This window comes from Mobula hypostoma, chromosome 1, assembly GCF_963921235.1.
Source record: "Mobula hypostoma chromosome 1, sMobHyp1.1, whole genome shotgun sequence".
NCBI classification, from domain to species: domain Eukaryota; kingdom Metazoa; phylum Chordata; class Chondrichthyes; order Myliobatiformes; family Myliobatidae; genus Mobula; species Mobula hypostoma.
In genome coordinates, this window is record NC_086097.1 from 229023237 (window position 1) to 229046370 (window position 23134).

General features: G+C 41.8%; 1 protein-coding gene across 2 annotated transcripts in view; it reads right to left on the reverse strand.

Moving 5' to 3' along the window:
* Positions 1-3330: 3330 nt before the first annotated feature.
* tpd52 (tumor protein D52) overlaps positions 3331-23134 on the reverse strand; it is a 213670-nt gene continuing 193866 nt past the window's right edge. For both annotated transcript variants that reach the window (XM_063065563.1, XM_063065552.1), the window contains one exon: positions 3331-3562. In XM_063065563.1, the coding sequence (XP_062921633.1) occupies positions 3409-3562 (154 nt within the window). In that variant the 3' untranslated portion in view covers positions 3331-3408. The remainder of the gene's footprint in view (positions 3563-23134) is intronic.

Genomic DNA, 23134 nt, shown 5'->3' on the forward strand with positions numbered 1-23134 from the left:
AATAAGCACAATGCCCAAGTACATACTGATGAAAGACTGAGTGATGATCAGAAATGTTATGGAAAACAGTGAAAATAATATATCAAAGCAGAATAGCCAGGAAACATTGGGCCCCATATCTGAAAAAAGGGTGAGCTGGCATTGATGAGGGTCCAGAAGAGATTCATGAGAATGGTTTTGGGAATGAACGGGTTAAAGTATGAGGAAGTGTTTGATGGTCCTAGGCCTGTACTCAATGGAAATGAGAAGAATGAGAAGGGGGACCTCATTGAAACCTACCAAATATTGAAAGGCTCAGTGGACAGGGAGATGTTTCCTTTGGAGGAGAGCCCAGCACCAGACAGCACAGCCTCAGAATAAAAGGACATCCTTTTAGAACAGAGATAAGGAAGAATTTCTTTAGCCGGAGAATAGTCAATCTGAGGAATTCAGACAACTGTCATTGGCATACTTAAAATAAAGTTGATAAGTTCTTGATTAGTAAAACCATCAAAGGTTACGGGGAAAAGGCAGGAGAATGAGCATTTGAGAGGGAAAAATTAGCCATGATCGAATAGCAGAGCACTCAATGGGCCAAATAATCCAAATCTGCTCCTGTATCTTATGGACATTTCAGATAAGGTAATACAGTACTTAACCTATTATTGGATGATGTTTTGGAAGGTATGCTACACATTTAATAAACCGTGTGTTTTTCTCCCAGCCAATGTGAGGTACGTCAGCACTGGATATACACAACTTGATAATAAACTAATGAGAACAAAAAAATGGGCTGATTCATAAGATAAATGGAAATAGAGGAATTATTAAAAAATCATAAAAAGTTTATTGTATTCATTCCTATTATAGCAAAAATTCATGTGAAGTTAGAGGATTTGGAAGCTTTTAAAAACCAACAGAAGCCATCTAAAAAAGCAGTAAAGAGAGAAAAGATGAAATATGAAGGTAAGCTAGCCAATAATATAAAAGAGGATGCCAGAAGATTTTTCAGATAAAGGGTAAAAGAGAAGCGAGAGTGGATGTCGGACCACTGGAAAATGACATTGGAGAGGTAGTAATGGGGGAACAAAGAAATGGTGGATGAACTGAATAAGTTTTCGGCATCAGTCTTCACTGTGGAAAACACTAGCAGTATGCCAGAAATTCAAGATTGTCAGGGGCAGAAGTGTCATTGCTACTACTAAAGAGAAGGTGCTTAGGAAGCCGAAAGATCTGAGGGTAGATAAATCACCTGAACCAGATGGACTACAACCTAGGTTTCTAAAAGAGGTAGATGAAGAGATTGTAGGGACATTAGTAATGGTCTTTCAAGAATCACTAGATTCTTGAATAGTTCCGGAGGACTGGAAAATTGCAAATGTCACTCCACTTTTTAAGAGAGGGAGGCAAAACAAATAAAATTAAAGGTTAGTTAGCCTGACTTCAATGGTTGGGAAGAGTCCATTATTTACAATGTGCTGTTGGGGATACTTGGAGGCACGTTGATAAAATAGGCCGAAGTCAGCATGGTTTCTTTAAGGGGAGATCTTGCTTGACAAACCAATTGGAATTCCTTGAGGAAATAACAGGCAGGATAGACAAAGGAGAATCAGTGGGTGTTGTGCACTTGGATTTTAAGAAGGCCTTTGACAAGGTGCCACACATGAGGCTGCTTAACAAGTTAAGAGCCCATGGTATTACAGGAAAGATACTGGCATGGATAAAAGATTAACTGACTGGCAGGAGGCAAAGAGAGGGAATAAAGGGTGACTAGTGTGTTCTTCAGGGGTCAGTGCTGGGACCACTTCTTTTCATGGTATATGTGAACAATTTGGATGACCGGATTGATGGCTCTGTGGCCAAGTCTGAGGATGAGATGAAGGTAGGTTGGGGGGTGGGGGGGGAGGTAGTGTTGAGGAAGCAGGGAATCTACAAAACGACGGACAGATTTGGAGAATGGGCAAAGAAGTGGCAGATGGAATTTAGTGTAGGGAAGTGTATGGTAATGCACTTTATTAGAAGGAATAAAGACGTAGAATATTTTCTAAATGGGGAGAAAATTCAGGAATCAGAAATGCAGAGGAACTTGAAAGTCCTCATGCAAGATTCTCTAAAAGTTACGTTGCAAGTTGAGTTGGTAGTAAGGAAGGCAAATACAATGTATGCATTCATTTTGAGGGGAATAGAATATAATGCTGAGGCACTGGTCAGACAGCATTAGGGAGTACTGTGAGCAGTTCTGGGCGTTTGCTGACACTGGGCCTCCAATCATTAGAGTTCAGAGGAATAAGGGGAGAGCTCATTGATACCTATCGAATATTGAAAGGTCTAGATAAAATGGATGTGGAGAGGGTATTTTCTACAGTGGGAGAGTTGAGGACCAGAGGGCACAGCCTCAGAATAGAAGGACGTCCTTTTAGAACTGAGATAAGGAGGAATTCCTTTGGCAGGAATTCATTGACACAGACGGCTGTGGAGGCCAAGTCATCGGATATATTTAAGGCAGAGGTTGATAGGTTCTTGATTTGTAAGGGCATCAAAGGTTAAGGAGAGAACGCAGGAGAATGGGGTCAAGAGGGATAATAAATCAGCCTCTTACGGTCTATTTAAATAATAACTTGATGAAAAGGAAAAGGTTAAGTGTTAATAAAGGCTCATCAGAAGACTGGTAAGCCCATGCACACTTCTGAGCAGTGGCACTGCTGACCAGCGCATGTACATTGCTGACCAGTGCAGGACATTGGTTGAGGGTCACATTAGAAGCTGCTATATTGACCATCCATCATTAACACTAATTTTATGCACCCTCCAAATCCTCTCCTCCTGCAGATGGTCACAGCTATGAGATGCAAGGAAAATTTGGAAATTCAAATATAAAGAATCAAATTTCCTCTGTGCTCACTGTCATATGCTTGCCGAAACCAAAAGAAAATTATTTTTATGCATTCCTTCAGTTTGAGTGTTCTGCAGCATGGGATTAGTGTAGCGGTTAGTATAATGCGCCCTATTATAACAGCCGCTGTAAGATCATGGTTCGATTCTTCCCGTCGTCTATAAGGAGTTTGTACGTTCTCCCTATGACTGCCTGGGGTTCCTCTAGGTGCTCCGGTTTCCTCCCACAGTTCACAGGCAAACAGTCAGGGTTAGCGTTACGTTGGCGCCGGAAGTGTCGCCACACTTGCAGGCTGCCCAGCAGCAGCCTCGCCTGTTTGATTTGCCACAAACGAAGCAGTTCGCTGCGTGTTCTGTTGTGCATATGACAAATAAAGCCAATCTCATTATCTTAATAAAGAGGATTCAATCAAACGTATCCCTCCCTGAAATCTGACAAACACAACAACAGTACCTCGTAGTAAGTTTATTTTTATTAAATCTAGAAATATACATTCCTTACAGAATCAAAATTACATCAGGTCCCGTTTTCTCATTTCATTCCCTTTGCTTTGAATCTTTGGTGTCCAGCAGCCCCAGAAGAGTAGCTTCAGCCTCCAAAAGAGTCGTATCAGTCTTGGCCCCGAGAAAGCGTGATGCCAGTTCAAGATCAACAAGCTTCAAACGTACTCTTGCTCCCCTCTGATACTTCCTGGACAAGAAACAACAAAACGGGCATGTTTGTTTTGGTACAAAACAGATTCCATGTATTGCTGAAATTAATGCCTCAACACAACATCAGTTGCTCTGTGTTGGTAGGTCTTGCAGTTCATAACAAAAGTTATCAGCCATCTAAGTTTTCAGAACAACTTTTAATATTCAAAGTAACACACGCAAAATACTGGAGAACTGGTGTGTGTGTGTGTGTGTGTGTGTGTGTGTGTGTGTGTTTTAGTTAGTTAGTTAGTTAGTCTGGATTTCCAGCATCTTGCGTTTTACTTTTAAAACATTTTGATGTTTTTAAAGTTTTTTTTCTTAGAAGCGCAAGTAATGGGGTTATATATTATATCAACATTACGTTATCCACAAGAAAAGTGAGAAATGAAGCCATCGTGAAAACCTGGAGTGTAATCTAAATCAAATCACTAGAGTAACATGAACCACACACACAAAAAGAAAAACATACCACCTGCAGGTTTTTCACAACACAGTGACAAATATACTGCTCACACACTTACTGTGTTACACATTGCTTTGAAATGGTCCCTTAAACAATTTGATATGCCTCATGGAAACAGAATAAAAAGAGAACATTTATTAAGGTACTCTTAATTATGTGTTCTTAGCATCATAAGACTACAACAGAAAATAAAACGTACTCTGAAATTTTGATTTTCAATGTACCGAACCTTTTGATTGCATTTTGTTTGATAGTAATAAATCTCACAGAAAAGCTGTGGTTTCTCACAGCTAGTTCCATCGACTACCTCCCAGCTCCCCCAGTAACCTGGCTTTAGTTCTGACCTCCAGAGTGCGTTCTGGGTGGAGCTTGCATGCCCTCCCTGTGACTGCGTGCAGGTTTCCTCAGGTGCTTTGGTTCCGCCCCATGTCCCTAAGATGTGCGGGTCAGTAGTTTAATTCGTCAGTGTAAATCGCCCCAAGTGCAAGTAAGCGGTAGAATTTGGGGGGGGAGGAGTGATGGGAATGTGGGAAGAAATTTTAAAAATTGGGATTAGTGTAAGATGAGTGTAAATGGGTTCTTAATGTTTGGCATTGAGTTGGTGGGTCTTTGGGCCTGATTCTGCGCTACACCCCAGCTCTTTATTCTGGCATCTTCCCCTTTTCTTCTCAGTCCTGAAGAAAGGTCTTGGACTGAAACATCGACTGAACATTCGTTTCCATAGATGCTGAGTTCCTCCAGCATTTTGTGTGTGTTACTATACTACGTGTCTCTTTGGCTCTAAGACTATAATCCTATTTTTATGTTATTTCTGGTTGTCCTACTCAAGAACATATATCTGTTTAAACCATAAGAGTCCAGTGCATCTTTCTCCCAAGCATGGTGCTTGGTCTCGCAATGAATAGGCAATTTCGGTGCATTTAATAGGCAATTCCACACAGGATTTTAAAAAGCTGCAGAAACTTGTAAACTCAGCCAGCTCCACGATGGGCACTGGCCTCCCCAGCATCCAGGACACCTTCAGAAGGTGATACCCACCATTAAGGACCCCATCACCCAGGGCATGCCCTCTTCTCATTGCTAACATCAAGGAGGCAGCTGAGGAGCCTGAAGGCACTCACTCGCCATTTCAGGAACAGCTTCTTCCCCTCCACCATCAGATTTCTGAACAGACAATGAGCCCACGAACACTTCCTCTCTTTTCCCCACTCTCCTTTTGCACTACTTATTTCATTCATTTCTTAATATATACATCTTATTGTAATTTATAGTGTTTATTGCTATATATTGCAATGTACTGCTGTCATAAAATGACAAACTTCACAATATATGTCAGTGATATTAAACTTGATTCTGATTCTTCTTGCATTACTTATTCTTAAGTCTATTTCTTATTGTAACCATAGTAATTTATTATGTATTGCACTGCATTGCCACTGCAAAAGAAACAAATTTCACAACATATGTCAGTGATAATAAGCCTGATTCTGATATAGATCTGTTAAAACTATGGGAGAGTCCAGTGTAGCTTTCTGCAAGTGTGGTGCTTGAACTCAAAATTAACAGGCAATTGCAGTGCACTTAACTTTGAATAACTCATACAGGATAGGCCAAGCTAAACGCCACCAATTGCCCAATCTCGAAGCTGACAAATGGTCTTGGGTAAAGCTACTGGTGCCTCCACAACCAGTGAAGCTTAGACTGGGTAATTATATAACCTCATATCAGGTTGGTTAGGCTCAGACTTTGCTTAAGATAGCCATACTTTTCGCCATAAAATTCAATCATTTCTAACGCTTGTCAAAATATTTTCTGTTTAGTAGTTACAAACCAATACTGATGTAGCATCACTACAAAAACTCAGGAATTGTTCAATGCACAATGATATCAGACCTTTACCCATTAACTTAGTGCAAATAACTCTTGGAAACCAAATCGTATTGGTATCATAGTATCATGTGAAAAGCTTGTCTTACATACTGTTTACAGAGATCAAATCATTATGGCGTGCACTGCGCTAGAACGTGGTAAAACAATAGCAATGCAGAATAAAGTGCAAGAGCGATTGAACGGGTGCAGCAAACCATAAACACAACAGATTTGCAGATGCTGTTAATCCAAAGCAACACACACAAAATGCTGGAGGAACTCAGTAGGTCAGGCTGCATCTATGGAAAAGAATAAACACTCAACATTTCAGGCTGAGATTCTTCATCAAGACGAGAGAGGAAGTAAGGGGGAGGCAGAACCAGAATAAGAAGGTGGGGGTAGGGGAAGGATTATAAACTAGAAGGTGATTGGTGAAAACAGGAGGGTGGGGGAGGAGGATAAGGTGAGAAGCTGGGAGGTGATGTGTGCAAAACGTTAAAGGCTGGAGAAGGAGGAATCTGATAGGAGAGCGGACCATGGGAGAAAGGAAAGGTTAATGGGCACCTTCGGTAAGTGATAGGCAGGCAAGGCGAAGAGGTAAGAGGGGGGCCAGAGTGAGGAATTAAAGAAGAGAGAAGGGGGAAGAGGGAAGTTTGAGAAATTGATGTTCATGCCATCGGTTGTATTCCATCCATATGGAATATGAGGTGTTGCTCCTCCAACCTCATAGTGGCAGTTGAGGAGGCCACTGAACGACATGACAGAATGGGAATGGGGATCGGAATTAAAATGGTCGCCCACCGGGAAATTGTGCTTTTTGCAGATGGAGCTGAGGCACTCGACACAGTGGCCCCTAATCTACATCGCGTTTCCCCAACGTAGAGGAGGCTGCCTCAGGAGCACTGGATACAGTAGATGACCCCCAACAGATTAGCAGGTGAAGTGTTGGACTGTTTGGGGCCTTGAAGGAGGAGGTGAATGGGCAGGTAAAGAGTGCAGTGGAGGCAAATGATAAATTGCAAGGTCACGACGAGGTCCATTGTGAAGCCAAACATTCATCTTATCATACAAGAGGACAGATCAAAATCTGATTCTTTTTACATCTCCCCTCTACTCTGTGCCAAAAGTCAGAATGTCTCAAACCTACTAGCCTATTCCCACTTCTGAGTATTCTCCATCATTTGGTCCAAATCCTGAAACTCTTTGCCCAACAGCATAATGGGATACCTTCAACAGAAAGGCAACAGTGGTTGGCAACACCCTGAGCATGAAAATGAATGTGAAAGAAACAAAACTCCTTGCCCCTGACACTGTTGCAAAAACTATCTATCCTCCCTTCACAAACACATGTGATTCTACAGATACAGGAAATCCAGACGAGCACACACTGTTGAAGGGGCATCCTTTTAGAATGGAGATGAGGAGGAATTTCTTCAGCTACAGAGTGGTGAATCTGCGGAATTTGCTCCCACAGGCAGCGGTGGAGGCCAGATCATTGGATATATTTAAGGCAGAGGTTGATAGATCCTTGATTAGTCAGGATATGAAGGGATATGAAGAGAAGGCAGGAGATTGGGGCTGAGGGGGGAAATTGGATCAGTCGTGATGAAATGGTGGAGCAGACACAATGGGCCAAGTGGCCTAATTCTGCTCCTGTATAGTTATGGTCTCAGCCCGAAACGTCGGCTCTTTATTCCTCTACGTAGATGCTGCCTGACCTGCTGAGTTCCTCCAGCATTTTGTGTGTGTTGCTGTCCTCCCTTTATTAGTGCTGTCCAAAAGCAATCTGCACTTTTTAATTTTGGTCTCAATTTGGCTTCAGAAAAGCACACATAAAGGAATGTATAAAGTAAGGATATTTATTGAAAAGATGTAACATAATCAAGACCACTGATTTTGTTTCAATCCCACAAAATATTAACAAAAGCTTTAGCAATAGTATAAAGTAAAGGTACATTTAAGAAAGCAGGGACTAAGAGGTATGTATTACATTCATTATTTAAATGGATGTTTAAGGCATTAAGATAAACATTGTCTGAGAAACCTCCATCAGTCAAATGAGCTTTCAGTCAAATTTAGAGGAAAAAAAATCTGCTTGTATTTTGGTTTTTCTGAATTTACCCATAAATTTAAGAGGCAGTGTTGTGTCGTTTGCTTTCACGCACCCTTAGAGATGGCGGTGGTCAAATACAGAAGGTCACACTTATCTACAGGTTTGCTACAATTTCATCCCAACTCAAAACAGCACTACTCCCGATCAAGATGTAAAACAGCATTTGGATCAGTGAGCCCAGACCAGGACTTCCAATGGCTCCAAACCAAAATCTCATATTGGAACCACTTCTAAACTATGGAGGCAGTTTTGCTTCCTTCCTCCATCAGTGGGCTTTAAAGTCAAAGACAAGTGATAAGATTACTCTGTCTGCAGCAACCTCTCTAACCCCAAACCCCCACCCCCATCAGGCACAAAATCCTTAATCTTCCAAACACCAATGGTCTCCATGTTTAAAGATTAAACAGTTGAGCACCTTGCAGCCAAAGAAGTACACGGGATTAAACTGTCGACCGTGTCTGGCATTTGGTTTAAATTTCAAGTGCTTTGCTTTTGAACAATTGCTCTGAACTCTAAACCAAACACATCGAGGCTAAGCCCTTATCTTGACTGCTCTTCTGCTGTACTTTCTCATCAGCCACTCCACAAAAACCAGCCCTGTGACTGAGCATTCAGGGAGCAAGCAAAGGGCAATTAGATCCATTTCCACCACTGAGAGCAGGGATGCACAATAGAGCAGTTTTCTTTTAAGGGTGCTTAATATCTCTTCCAGACATTCCCTAACCATTTCCAGTGCTCAGTCTTACTTCCTTGCACAGAAACCAAGAGGAAATTTAGAACAAATGGGTAAAAATATGCTTAGAAGTAAGTTTTTAAAAAAAAAGTTACTTCTGAGCATACTTCTATTCATTTATTCTGTATGTGAATTACCCATTTGTAACCAGTATATCTGCAGTCTTTATACTGTTGCCAATTCAATACTATTTCAAAAGGCCTTCGTGACATAGGGACTTTTTCACAATGTATGTGATGCAATATGTAATTATCCAAAAACTTTAAAAATTGGTACCATTATATTTTAAATATGGAATATACCAAGGGGCAGATAAAATAGTCCAACACAATTTATTTTATTGCCAGCAAATTTAATAATGAAATTCATTTAAATTCCACAGGTAATTTGCAGTATTAAAAAGCACCACTGTAACAATTCTTTGATGGGCATTCTTAAGACAACTTGGAGTAAACTAAAATTCTCATAGCAAAACCTAAATGACAGAGAACATAAGAGTTATTTTAATTGTCGTATATACATTTACTGTTTTGAATTTTCCTCTTTCTCTACCACACTCTAGGTTCCCTTAGCAATGCACTGAATTCTTTTTTTAAATAAGGTTCCTTGTAGATAAAGTATGCATTGCATTGAGGAACTGTGAACAAAAACCAAATAACAACAGAGTAAACAGCATCAGAATGGAAAGGAGGAAAACAGACGCATTTGAAGAAAGGCAATGAGGAATTTTTAATGAGTCACAGACTAGCCGATAAATGACAATTCTAATAAGAAGGGGATAAGCAGAAATGTGTTATTTAACTAGATCCTGTAGAGATTCACAAGGTGCAAAGAACCATTAGCTGGGAACCTTGGCACACAATTCAACAATTCCTGGAACTTTATACAATGTAATAAAGCCATAGATCACTGCACGACTCCAAAGGCATCATGAGAAGTTGAGGATATGCCTTCTCAGAACCTTTCCTTTAAAACTGTACAGTTGGGCCTTGAAAAAGATTCAGAATGAACAAGTGGAATTTACTTTTCAGCCTTGCCTGTGATTGCAATGAGAAAGTCATTACTTTTTTTAAAATTGTGCACACACTCTGATACGTTATTTGAGGTCATTTAAATGTTTGACCAAGCAAGAGGTTGTCAAATTTGGGGAAGATCACTGCTTCGTCTCAATCAATTTGCGTCTAATTCCCAAATTTACTTACCTTAAACCAAAGTTCCAGCACTAATCGTCTACAACAAAGTATTAAACTTTCATAATCTATTGTATTGCATTGCAGCCAGCTTGAAGATAGCTGTTTCCAAATATTCAAAGTGAATTCTCTAAAGAGAGTCTAGGCTTTAAAAACCATTACACCACTGAGAGGCATAGAATACTACAGCACAGAAACAGGCCCCTCACCCATCAAGTCCATGTCTACGCATTTATCGGCCTAGTCCCATCAACCTGTAACCAGAACTCAGCCTTGCATACCCTTCCCATCCATGCACCTATCCAAATTTCACTTCAATGTTTAGATCAAACCCACATCCACCAGCAGCTCATTCCAAACTCTCACCATCCTGAATGAAGTTTCTCCTCAAGTTTCCCTTAAATATTTCACCTTTCATCCTTAACTCATGACCTCTAGTTCCAGTCTCACCCTACCTCAATAGAAAAAGCCTGCTTGCATTTACCCTTTCTTTACCCCTCATAATTTTAGTATACCTCCATCAAATCTCCCCTCATTCTCCTACATAGTCATAGTCATACTTTATTGATCCCGAGGGAAATTGGTTTCGTTACGGTTGCACCATAAATAATTAAATAGTAATATGTAAATTATGCCAGGGAATAAGTCCAGGACCAGCCTATTGGCTCAGGGTGCCTGACCCTCCAAGGGAGGAGTTGTAAAGTTTGATGGCCACAGGCAGGAATGACTTCCTATGACGCTCAGTGTTGCATCTGGGTGGAATACGCTTGAGGGAATGAAGTCCGAACCTATTCAGACTTTCCCTATAACTCAGGCTCTCACATCCTAACAACATCCTTGTAAACTTTCCCTGCACTGTTTTAATCTTACTGACATCTACCCTAGGCAGGTGAACAAAACTGCACACAATACTCCAAATTAGGCCTCACCAACATTTTATACAACTTCAACATCCCAACTTCTGTACACGATATTTTGATTTATGAAGGCCAATGTCCCAAAAGCTTTCTTTACAACTCTTATCTACCTGTGATGCTACTTTCAAGGAATCATGAATTGGTATTCCCAGATCTCTCTAACGCACTCATCGTGTAAGTCGCACGCTGGTTGGTCCTTCCAAAGTGCAACACCTCACATTTGTCTGCATTAAATTCCATCTGCCATTTTTCAGCCCACTTTTCCAGCTGGTCCAGACCTGCTGTAAGCTTTGATCACTGCAAACTTCCCTCATTGTCCACTATGCCCTTAGTCTTAGTGTCAGCTGCAAATGTGCTGATCCAGTTTCCTACATTGGAAAGATCGTTGATATGGATGACAGAAAACAGACCCTGCATCGATCCCTGTGGCACACCACCAGTCACAGGACTTCAGCTTTAGCGGCAAACATCTATTACCCTCTCTGACTTCTCCCACAAAGCCAATTTGCTATCTCATCCTGTATGCTAAGCGACTGAGGTTCTTTGCCCAGATTCCCATGTGGGACCTTATCAAAGGCCTTGCTAAAATTATATCATGGTTACAATAAATTGTTTGTTTCATTGTTTTAGACGTGCAAATTACTGGTCAAAAAGAAATCTGGCAATATTTCTTTTGCCAGGTTTATTGTGGGCCATATATCATGAAAAGCAATGATACTCCAGTATTAAAAAGATCAGAGTTGAACATTTGCTAAACTCTGCAAGGACTGCATATCATTTACAGGACATAGGAGTAGAATTAGTCCATTTGGCCCATTGAATCTGCTCCACCATTCAATCATGGCTGATCTTTCTTTTCTATCTCCTCCTCAACCCAAGTTCCAGGCCTTCTCCCTGTAACCTTTGATGCCATGTCCAATCAAGAACCCATCAATCTCTGCCTTTAGTACACCCAACGACCTGTCCTCCACAGCTGCATGTGGCAACAAATTCCACAAATTCACCACCCTTTGGCTAAAGAAATTTCTCCACATCTCTGTTTTGAAAGGGCGCCCCTCTACCCTGAGGCTCTGCCCTCTTGTCCTAGACTCTCCCACCATGGGAAACGTCCTTTCCACATCTACTCTGTCTCGGCCTTTCAACATTCCAAAGGTTTCAATGAGATCCCCCCTCATGTTTTTGAATTCCAGTGAATACAGACCCAGAAACATTCAACGTTCCTCGTATGATAACCCCTTCATTCCTGGAATTATCCTTGTGAATCTCCTCTGGACCCTCTCCAATGCCAGCACATCTTTTCTAAGATGAGGGGCCCAAAACTGTTCTCAATACTCAAGGTGAGGCCTCATCAGTGCCTTATAAAGCCTCAGCATCACATCCTTGCTCTTGTATTTTAGAACTCTTGAAATGAATGCTAATGTGACATTTGCCTTCTTCACCACTGACTCAACCTGCAAGTTAACCTTCAGGGTGTTCTGCACAAGGACTCCCAAGTCCCCCTGAATCTCAGATTCCTGGATTTTCTCCCCGTTTAGAAACCAGTCCGCACATTTATTTCTACTACCAAAGAGCTGAATACACTTAACTGACAATTTTCTGGCTTTGCATTGAATTCCAATTTAACTACATAATAAAAAAAAGACTCATTCTTGCATTATTTTTATTTCAGAATTTTATCACAGATCACGAAAGTCAGCGACGGGCTATTTCTTGTGCTTTTCCCAAGGAGGAGAATCTTGCCTCCAATCAGCATACCATTGGTACAGATAAAACCAGGAAACTATTATGTGGAGAATGTGTAGATTTGGATCATTGAGATAAAAAACAACTGGATGTGATTCCTGTTGGATGATATGGCGCGTGAAGGTTAAGCATAGACAGGGTTCAGTTCAGTACAGATTTGGAGAAGAATTGATGTCCCATCAAGTTATGGGAAGGCATCCAATATCCTTTGGGTCTGTTCCTTTGCTTGCGTTTTTGTTTTCACACAGAAGGAAAAAGGTGAAAAAAAGGTCCCAGATAAGATGCCATTCCATACTTCCACAATCTGGATACCCTCAAAAATCTTATGAATTATGGCAGCAAATAAACAAAAGATTAAAAGTTTACAGAATCTTACAGCATAGAAAAGGGCCCTTTGGACCATTAACTTTTCCACACAAATATTACTTAATTTTCCTTTTTTGTTAAAACCTGTTTTAACTTTAACATTCCAAATGGTCACAATTGTGCATTGCATGACAGAGTGTCAGCTGGCCAGGACACCTTACCTGTTTTGTGTCAGGCGTGGATGTCTCTTAAAGATGTTTGGAAGGGCACACAGTAGAGTAAAGGTTAGCGCAGTCACTTTATAGTGCTAGCGGTCACTAATCCAGGTTCGATTCCTGCCCGTCTGTAAGAAATTTGTACATTCTCCCTGTGGCCGCGTGGAATTCCTCCCACATTCAGAAGATCCGCTGATTAATAAGGATCAGTAAGTTGTGGGCAAGCTATGTTTGCAATGAAAGTGTGGTGACTCTTGCAGGCTGCCCCCAGCACATCCTCGGACTGTGTTGGTCGTTGACACAAAACAGAGCCTTTCACTGTAGTTTCGATGTACATGTGACAAATAGAGCTAATCTGCCTCTGGGTAACATAACACTTTTCACTGTGTCATATTACAAGATAAAATGTCCACCTAGATTGATCATTGGCACCGCTCTCCTCTCTAGCAAATTCAACAGGAAACGAAAATCTCTGCAGCCATTCTATGAAAAATATTCCTCATTAAATGTATGACATAGAATCTGAACTAACAACTTATATAAATGCCAGTGCTTATAAACAAAAGAACAGTTGCAACAGACCAATCAAACATAGATATGGATTTCTAGTAACGTGCCTGCTTTTTGAAAGAATGCTCCGATGCCTCCTAACAAGCCCAAAAATTCTCCAATTTTGCATTTTTCCTTATTTCGTCCCAAAAAGGTTTGGACCACTTGTGGAGTTTCTTGCAAGAGTGGGAAGAAAGGGAAAAGGAGTATACTTCAAGCTAAAGGGAAATATTTAGGACTGGAATGCAGTAAAGAAAGTAAGCACAAATTAAAAGTTAAGTATTTAACTCCATGCAATTTTACCAATACTCAACTTTCTATTAGTCGGGTTTGCTGGGGCGTAAAAAAAAAGATGTGGGTCAATTGGAGAACAAATGTCGCTATGCTGCAGTGCCATAGTATTTTCATTCTTACTGATTCAGGAGGTAGAGTTCAGTTTTCCCAGAGTATAGAATTACTGATGCACAATGTCCAGGTGATAATTTACTTAAATATAAACTACTACTTTTACAAACTTTTGAAAACTTTTCTCTATGTGTCTTTAGCTACCTATTGAAATTCCATCCACCTCCATATTAAAAAGACAACAAAGCATATTTGTTTTGATTGTATGATTTCAGTTACTCGAGAAACTAAAATACACAAGAGAAAAGGAATGCAATCTAACATGCTCAAAGGTGCCCGTTAGACCCTCATACGGCAGATTAGTCTCTGCTGCTACTCAATATAATTCCAAAGTAAATCAAACTAAATACCTGTTTAGTGCAGAAGTTAGTAAATATACAGTACTGTGCAAAGTCTTAGATGTAAAAAAAATCTGTAAAGCAAAGATGCTTTCAAAAATAATGAAATGAAAAATTTCTAAATATCAAAAAATACTATCAAGAGCAGTAAACAGGAAAAAAAACTAAATAAAATCAATATCTTGGGAGACCACCTTTGCCTTTAAAACTGCATCAAATCTCTTAGGTACATTGTCACAAAGTTTTAAAAGAAAATCGCCTGACAGGTTTTTCCAAGCATCTTGGAGAACTTGCCACAGGTCTTCTGCAGACTTTGGCTGTCTTGCTTTCTTCTGTCTCCTCAGGTAATCTGAGACAGCTTTGGTGATGTTGAGATCAGGGCTCTGTGGAGGTCATACCATCAGAAACAATATATAAAATCTAGGGGGCCTAAGACTTTTGCGCAGTACTGTATAAAATGTTTTAATTAAACAGGCCAATTCCCCCAAAGGGCAAATGCAAATTATTGCATGGTATTTCACATATATTTCAGAACTGATATTGGTTAGGCACAGAAAATAAGGCAAAGCACATCCCCCACATTCAACATTTTAGGAACAGTTTCTTCCCCTTCGCCATCAGATTTCGGAATGCACAATGGACACTGTCTCACAATTTCGCTCTGTGCGTCTCGGCCTGAAACATCGACTGTTTACTTACTCATTTCTATAGATGCTGCCTGACCTGCTGAGCATTTTGTGTGCGTTGCTATTTACTTATTTACTTATTCTCTTATTGTAGCTTATAGTAATTTTAATGTATTGCACTGTACTACTGCCACCAAACAACACATTTCGTGACATATGTCAGTGTTAATAAACCCCATTTCCATTCTGACCTAGGGTATTCACATCATCAACACGAGAAGTTCTGCAGATGCTGGAAATCCAGAGCAACACACACAAAATGCTGGAGGAACTCAGCAGGTCAGGCAGCTTCTATGGAAGTGAATAAACAGGTGACGTTTCAGGCAGAGACCCTTCTTCAGGACAGGAAAGGAAAGACACCTTCATAGGAGATTATTAGTCACGTCACTGAACTTTCTAGCCAATTTATACAAGTGTATTGTTGAAAATATCCTGACTGGCTGCAGGATGATCTGTTTCACAGGAATGTAAGTAGATGCAAAGAGGAGTGGACTTTAGGCACATTCCATCTCACCAGTGCAGCCTCAAGAAGGTAAGATTAAAGATCATAGAATCAGAATCAAAGGTTATAAATCTGGCCTATGTGTTTTTTTGAAGACTACATTACCTGCAGCACTGGAGCAACAATTAAATATATGACGGTGGAATGAATTCATTAGGATGAAAATTGTGTTTGGGACTCTTTCGTGAAGAACTCCCAGACTTTATGACAACTATGATGAATGCACTGGAACTCTCTGCATCAAGAATTCAAACAAAAAGGTGGAGGAAAGGGTGGAGCACAAAGGGCGGAGATGGCACAGGGTGGGGGAGAAGAGAGCTGGCGGGTGAGGGCAAATGTAAAGGCTGGGTTGGTGGACCAGGACAGAGTGAGCCTGATGTGGTGAGAAGGGGAAAGCGAGATAGAGAAAGCTGGGTAATATGGGAGAATGGAGTTGTGGGGCAAGTAGAGGCAAGAAATGGTAGAATGGAAGAGCCAAACAGGTGTGAGAGTGAGGTAGAGGATAACTACACTCAACTTCACTTGCCACATCACTAATATGCTCCTACAGCCTATGAGCTCACTTTTAAGGACTCTTCATCTCGTGCTCTTGATGTTTATTGTTTATTTATTTATTTATTCTTCTTTTTATATTTGCACATTCTGTTGTCTTTTGCAGACTGGTTGAATGCCCAAGTTGACTCTATTATGGTTATGGATTTATTGAGTATGCCCACGAGAAAATGAATCTCAGGATGGTAAATAGTGACATATATATACATTGACAATAAATTCACTTTGAACTTTGAAGGAGGAAAAATAAAGGGAGGATGGATGAGGCATTTAAGAAATGAATAGGGAGCGTAACAGGGTGCTCGGCAAAAAATTCCCAGCCTGAGCACCAGGAGGGAATAACACACAGGACATTTCCACTTCTGCAAGGACGATCCCATTGAACACTGCCACCTGCTTTACTATAGTGCTCTGTCATTTTGAGCTGCAGTTGGCTTTATACAGTGCTGCCCTTTCACAATTTCAAATTTCAGGTTACATCAGTGATAATAAACCCGATTCAGACAAGTGTTAGCCACCCACTGAGACACATAACACTCAACAACAGTACACATGCTCATATCGTCTTAATTAGTAGGCAGCACAAAGTTATCTTGTTGCTTGCAGTGGAAGGATCGATTAAAAATTCATGTCACATCACATTCCCTATGCTCATTTTTGGGGAAAATCAAAATTAGCTGTTGGATGCTAAAATATGGAGAATGTTCTGCTGAACGGATCCTGACCCGGATCTGGGCCGTACCGTCCAAATATCCAGACCTGCCTCTGGGTTTTTTGGCACTACCTTACTTTCCATTTTTCTATATTCTATTTATGATTTATAATTTAAATTTTTAATATTTACTAATTTTTACTATTTTTAATGTTTAATATTTGTAATCCAGGGAGTGGGAAGCGCAGAATCAAATATCGCTGTGGTGATTGTACGTTCTAGTATCAATTGCTTGGCGACAATAAAGCATAAAGTATAAGTATAATGTATAAGCATGTCTGATGAAAGCGACAGAGAAGAAAGGTCATCAAAAGTTAAAACAGGATATAGACCAACTGGGAAAGGGGGCAAGGGAATGCAGATGGAATTTTGTGGTGTGATACTATTTGTGAAGTTAAACCAGGGCAGGAGATACCCAGTGAATGGTAGGACCCTGTCGAGCATTGAACCTTGTGATGCAATTACATCATTCGCTGAAAGTGGCAACACAGGTGGTACATAGTGGCTTGTCTTCATCAGCCAAGGCATTGAGAACTGGAGCTGGGATGTAATGTTGTGCTGGTACAAAGCGTTAGCTGGGCTGGTTGCTACACCATAGGAAGGATATGGCTGTGAACACAGAACAGGAACAGGCCCTTCGGCCCACAATGTGGTGTTGGAACAATTAAATTAGTAATTAAATGGCCAACTAAACTTCTGCCTACACAAAGACCATATCCACATTCATGTGCCTATCTAAGTATCTTTTAAAGTCTCTACTGTATCTGCGTCCAACACTACTCTGGGCAGCGCATTCCAGGCTTTCACCACTCGCTGTGTAAAAAAAGTGCCCCTCACATCTCCTTGAACTTGCCCCCCTCACCTTAAACGCATGCTTTAAATGCTTACCTTAAACGCTTTAGACGCTTCAACTGTCTACTCCGTCTGTACATCTCATAATCTTATAAACCTCTAAGAGATCTCCCCTCAGCCTCTGTCACTCCAGAGAAAACAACTCAAGTTTGTCCAATCTCTCATTATAGGGCACACTCTCTAATCCAGGCGGCATCCTTTTCTGCGCCCCCTCCAAAACCTTCCTAAAGTGGGGTGACTAGAACCCCGCACGCAATACTTCAGATGCTAAGAGTTTTATAAAGTTGCTACGTAACTTCTTGACTTTTGAACTCAATGCCTCGACTATGCCTTCTTCACCACCCTATCAACTTGCGTGGCCACTTTTTGGGAGCTATGAACTTAGACCCAAGATCCCTCTGTTCATCAACACCGTTAATGATTTTGCCCTTAACAGAAGTGTGCTGTCTCTTAATATTTGTCCTACCAAGGCGCAACACTTCACGTTTAGCCAGGTTAAACTTCATCCGCTATTTCTCCGCCCACATCTGCAACTGGTCTGTATAACAACAATAAATTTCATAACACACTCTAGTGGTATTAAAGCTGATTCTGATTCTGATCCGTACCCCACTGTTTTCTTTGGCAGTTTTATGTTATAAGGGGAGATGGGATAAATTGGGTCTATTTTTGCTGAAGCAAAGAAGGCAGAGAGGTGACATGGGAGAGGCTTATACACTTGAGAGGCATGGAAAGGGTCAGGAGCCAGAATCTGTTTCCCACATAGGGGGGTCTAAAACTAGAGAGCACAGGCTTAAGGAGAGAGGGAGGAAGTTTGAAGGGTATCCGAGAACTAAGCTTTCCACCTTGGCTGCTGCTACAAGAGTTGGTGAAGCAGGAATATTTAAGAGGCATCTGGACAGGTATTTGAATGAGCTGGATGTAGAGGGGTATGGAATTACTGCAGATGAACAGGATTAGAATAGACAGATATGATGATTGGCAAAGATGAGGTGGGCTGACCCATGCTGTACAACTGCAATGGTAGCGTGACACTATTACAAGCTCAGGGTGTTGGGAGTTCAGAGTTCAAATCTGCTATCCTCTGTTAGCAAGTTTGTATGTCCCTTCCTTATGTGTGTGTGGGTTTCCTCTGCATGCTTCATTTTCCTACCACAGTTTAAACAGGTACCGGTTAGAAGATTACTTGGTCATTATAAATTGCCCTGTGATTAGGCTAGGGCTAAATCAGTGGGTTGCTAGACGATGCAACTCGAAGGGCTGAAAGGGCCTGTTCTGTGTTGTATCTCTAAAATGAATTTAAAAAGAAAACACTATCACTCAGTTTTCCAAAGTTCTGACTTAGAGAAGTGGTCCCATCCCTTCATTGCAAAACTACAGCAGGAGGAAATCAACTCTGGGGAAAAGTCGAGGAGGGATAAAGTAGAAATTTGGAGATTAGTTTGTCTAAACTCTTATTATAATTATTAGCATCTATTAACAAAAGATAATGGATGTCAGAGAATTGGGGTACAGAATCATAGATCATTAGAGATCCTTGGGAACCAGAAAATAAAATTGACTAGAGGACAAAAATATAAGTTATCCTACAGCTATGCAGAACCCTGGTCCAACCACATGGAGTGCTAAGCACAGCCCTGGATAACAGTCCTGAGGAAGCAAACATTGGTCTAGGTCAGAGGAACTGTAGCAATGGTTTAGACCACAACCCATCAGGATATAGGAGTAGAATTGGGCCATTGAGTCTGCTATGCTGTTCAATTTTCTATTTTTAAATTTAGTAATACAGCACAGTAACAGGCTCTGCTGTCCCAACAATTCTGCACACCTAATCACACTCAAGTGACCAATTAACTTATTAACTTGTATGTCTTTGGAATGTGGGAGGAAACTGGAACAACTGAAGGAATCCTTTTTCAACCACATTCTCCTGCCTTCTCCCCATAATCCTTAACCCCCCCCTTACCAATCAAGGAGTAATCAACCTCTGCCTTAAATATACCCAACAACTTGGCCTCCACAGCCCTCCATGGCAATAAAGTCCACAGAATCAACACCCTCTGCCCAAAGAAATTCTTCCTCATCTCTGTTGTACATCCTCTCCAGGGCTAGCACATCTTTCCTTACATGAAGGGCCTGGAATTGCTCACAAAATTACAGATGTCTGAGTGTTGGTAATAAACCAATACTGATACCCATACTGTCTGATCAACACCTTACACTGCCTCAGCTGTACATCTTTGCCTTTATATTTCAGTCCTCTCAAAATAAATGCTTTCGTTGAATTTGCCTTCCTTACTACCAACTCAACGTCCACCTATCATGGTACCATCTGCAGGCCTGACCCCAAGTGTCATTTCCTTCATCCAGATCATTAATATCAAATTTCAAAGCTGTGGTCCCAACACTGACCCCTGCAAAACTCTAAAATACACAAGTGGGGAGAGGGAAAGGAATACAAGCTGGCAGGCGATAGGTGAGTCCAGATGAGAGGGAAGGTGTCCAGTCCTTATATACTTCCATCCCCCATCAGGAAGGTCTCAAAACTCTACGCTTCTTTTTGGATTGCAGACCTAATCAGTTCCCCTCTACCACCACTCTGCTCCGTCTAGCGGAATTAGTCCTTACTCTTAATAATTTCTCCTTTGGCTCCTCCCACTTCCTCCAAATTAAAGGTGTAGCTATGGGCACCCGTATGGGTCCTAGCTATGCCTGCCTTTTTGTTGGGTTTGTGGAACAATCTATGTTCCGTGCCTATTCTGGTATCTGTCCCCCACTTTTCCTTAGCTATGTCGACGACTGCATTGGCGCTGCTTCCTGCATGCATGCAGAACTCGTTGACTTTATTAACTTTGCCTCTAACTTTCACCCTGCCCTCAAGTTTACCTGGTCCATTTCCGACACCTCCCTCCCCTTTCTAGATCTTTCTGTCTCTGTCTCTGTAGACAGCTTATCCACTGATGTCTACTTTAAGCCTACTGACTCTCACAGCTATCTGGACTATTCCTCTTCTCACCCTGTCTCTTGCAAAAACGCCATCCCCTTCTCGCAATTCCTCCGTCTCCGCCGCATCTGCTCTCAGGATGAGGCTTTTCATTCTAGGACGAGGGAGATGTCTTCCTTTTTTAAAGAAAGGGGCTTCCCTTCCTCCACTATCAACTCTGCTCTTAAACGCATCTCCCCCATTTCACGTACATCTGCTCTCACTCCATCCTCCTGCCACCCCACTAGGAATAGGGTTCCCCTGGTCCTCATCTACCACCCCACCAGCCTCCGGGTCCAACATATTATTCTCCGTAACTTCCGCCACCTCCAACGGGATCCCACCACTAAGCACATCTTTCCCTCCCCCCCTCTCTGCATTCCGCAGGGATCACTCCCTACGCAACTCCCTTGCCCATTCGTCCTCCCCATCCCTCCCCACTGATCTCCCTCCTGGCACTTATCCGTGTAAGCGGAACAAGTGCTACACATGTCCTTACACTTCCTCCCTTACCACCATTCAGGGCCCCAAACAGTCCTTCCAGGTGAGGCAACACTTCACCTGTGAGTCGACTGGGGTGATATACTGCGTCCGGTGCTCCCGATGTGGCCTTTTATATATTGGCGAGACCTGATGCAGACTGGGAGACCGCTTTGCTGAACATCTACGCTCTGTCCGCCAGAGAAAGCAGGATCTCCCAGTGGCCACACATTTTAATTCCACATCCCATTCCCATTCTGACATGTCTATCCACGGCCTCCTCTACTGTAAAGATGAAGCCACACTCAGGTTGGAGGAACAACACCTTATATTCCGTCTGGGTAGCCTCCAACCTGATGGCATGAACATCGACTTCTCTAACTTCCGCTAAGGCCCCACCTCCCCCTCGTACCCCATCTGTTACTCATTTTTATGCACACATTCTTTCTCTCACTCTCCTTTTTCTCCCTCTGTCCCTCTGAATATACCTCTTGCCCATCATCTGGGTCACCCCCCCCCTGTCTTTCTTTCCGGACCTCCTGTCCCATGATCCTCTCGTATCCCCTTTTGCCTATCACCTGTCCAGCTCTCGGCTCTATCCCTCCCCCTCCTGTCTTCTCCTATCATTTTGGATCTCCCCCTCCCCCTCGAAGTTTCAAATCCCTTACTCACTCTTCCTTCAGTTAGTCCTGACGAAGGGTCTCGGCCTGAAACGTCGACTGCACCTCTTCCTACAGATGCTGCTTGGCCTGCTGCGTTCACCAGCAACCTTGATGTGTGTTGCTTGAATTTCCAGCATCTGCAGAATTCCTGTTGTTTGAGAGGGAAGGTGGATGGCTTGCTAAGAAGAAGTGGGAACTATAGCAACTACAGGCCACAAGGAACAAATGGGGTACTTGAGGAGCATGAGAAATGTAAAAGAACACTTAAGAAGGAAGTCAGAAGGGCTAAAAGAATGCATGAATTTGTCCTAGAAGACAAAGTCAAGGAGAATCCCTAGAGATTATACAGATATATTAAGGCAAAAGGATAGCAATGGACAAAATTGGTCCTCTGGAAGATCAGAGTGATCATCTATACATGGAGCTGAACGAGATGGTGAAGATCTTAAATGGACTTTTTGCATCCGAATTTACTCAAGAGACAGGCACAGAGTCTATAGAGTGAGGCAAAACAGCAGTGAGCTCATGAACCGTATACAGATTACAGAGGAAGATGTGCTTACTGTCTTGAGGCAAATTAGGGTGGATAAATCCCCAGGACTTGACAAGGTGTTCCTTCAGATCTTCTGGGAGGATAATGCAGAAATTGCAGGGGCCCTAGCAGAGATATTTAAAACATTCTTAGCCACGGGTGAGGTGACAGAGATCTAGAGGATAGCTAATGTTGTTCCATTGTTTAAGAAAGTCTTGAAGAATAAGCTAGGAAATTATAGGCCAGTGAGCCTGACGTCAGTAGTGTGTAAGTTACTGGAAGGTATTCTGAGACACCAGAGACATAAGTATTTGGATAGACAGGGACTGATTAGAGATAACCAACACAACTTTGTGTGTGGTAGGCCATGCCTAACGAATCGTATAGAGGTTTTTGAAGATGTTACCAGGGAAGTTGATGAAGGCAAGGCAGTGGATGTTGTCTACACGAGCTTTAGCAAGGCCTTTGATAAGGACCCGCATGGGAAATTGGTCAGGTAGGTTCAGTTGCTTGGCATTCAAGATGAGGTAGTAAATTTGATCAGACATTAGAGGAGAAGCCAGAGAGTGGTAGTAGATGGTTGCCTCTCTGAATGGAGGTCTGTGACTAGTGGTGTGCTGCAGGGAATGGTGCTGGTCCATTGTTGTTTGTCATTTATATCAATCATCTAGATAATAATGTGCAAATTTGCAGATGACACCAAGGCTGGGGCGTAATGGACAGCGAGGAAGATTATCAGCACTTGCAGTGGGAACTGGACCGGCT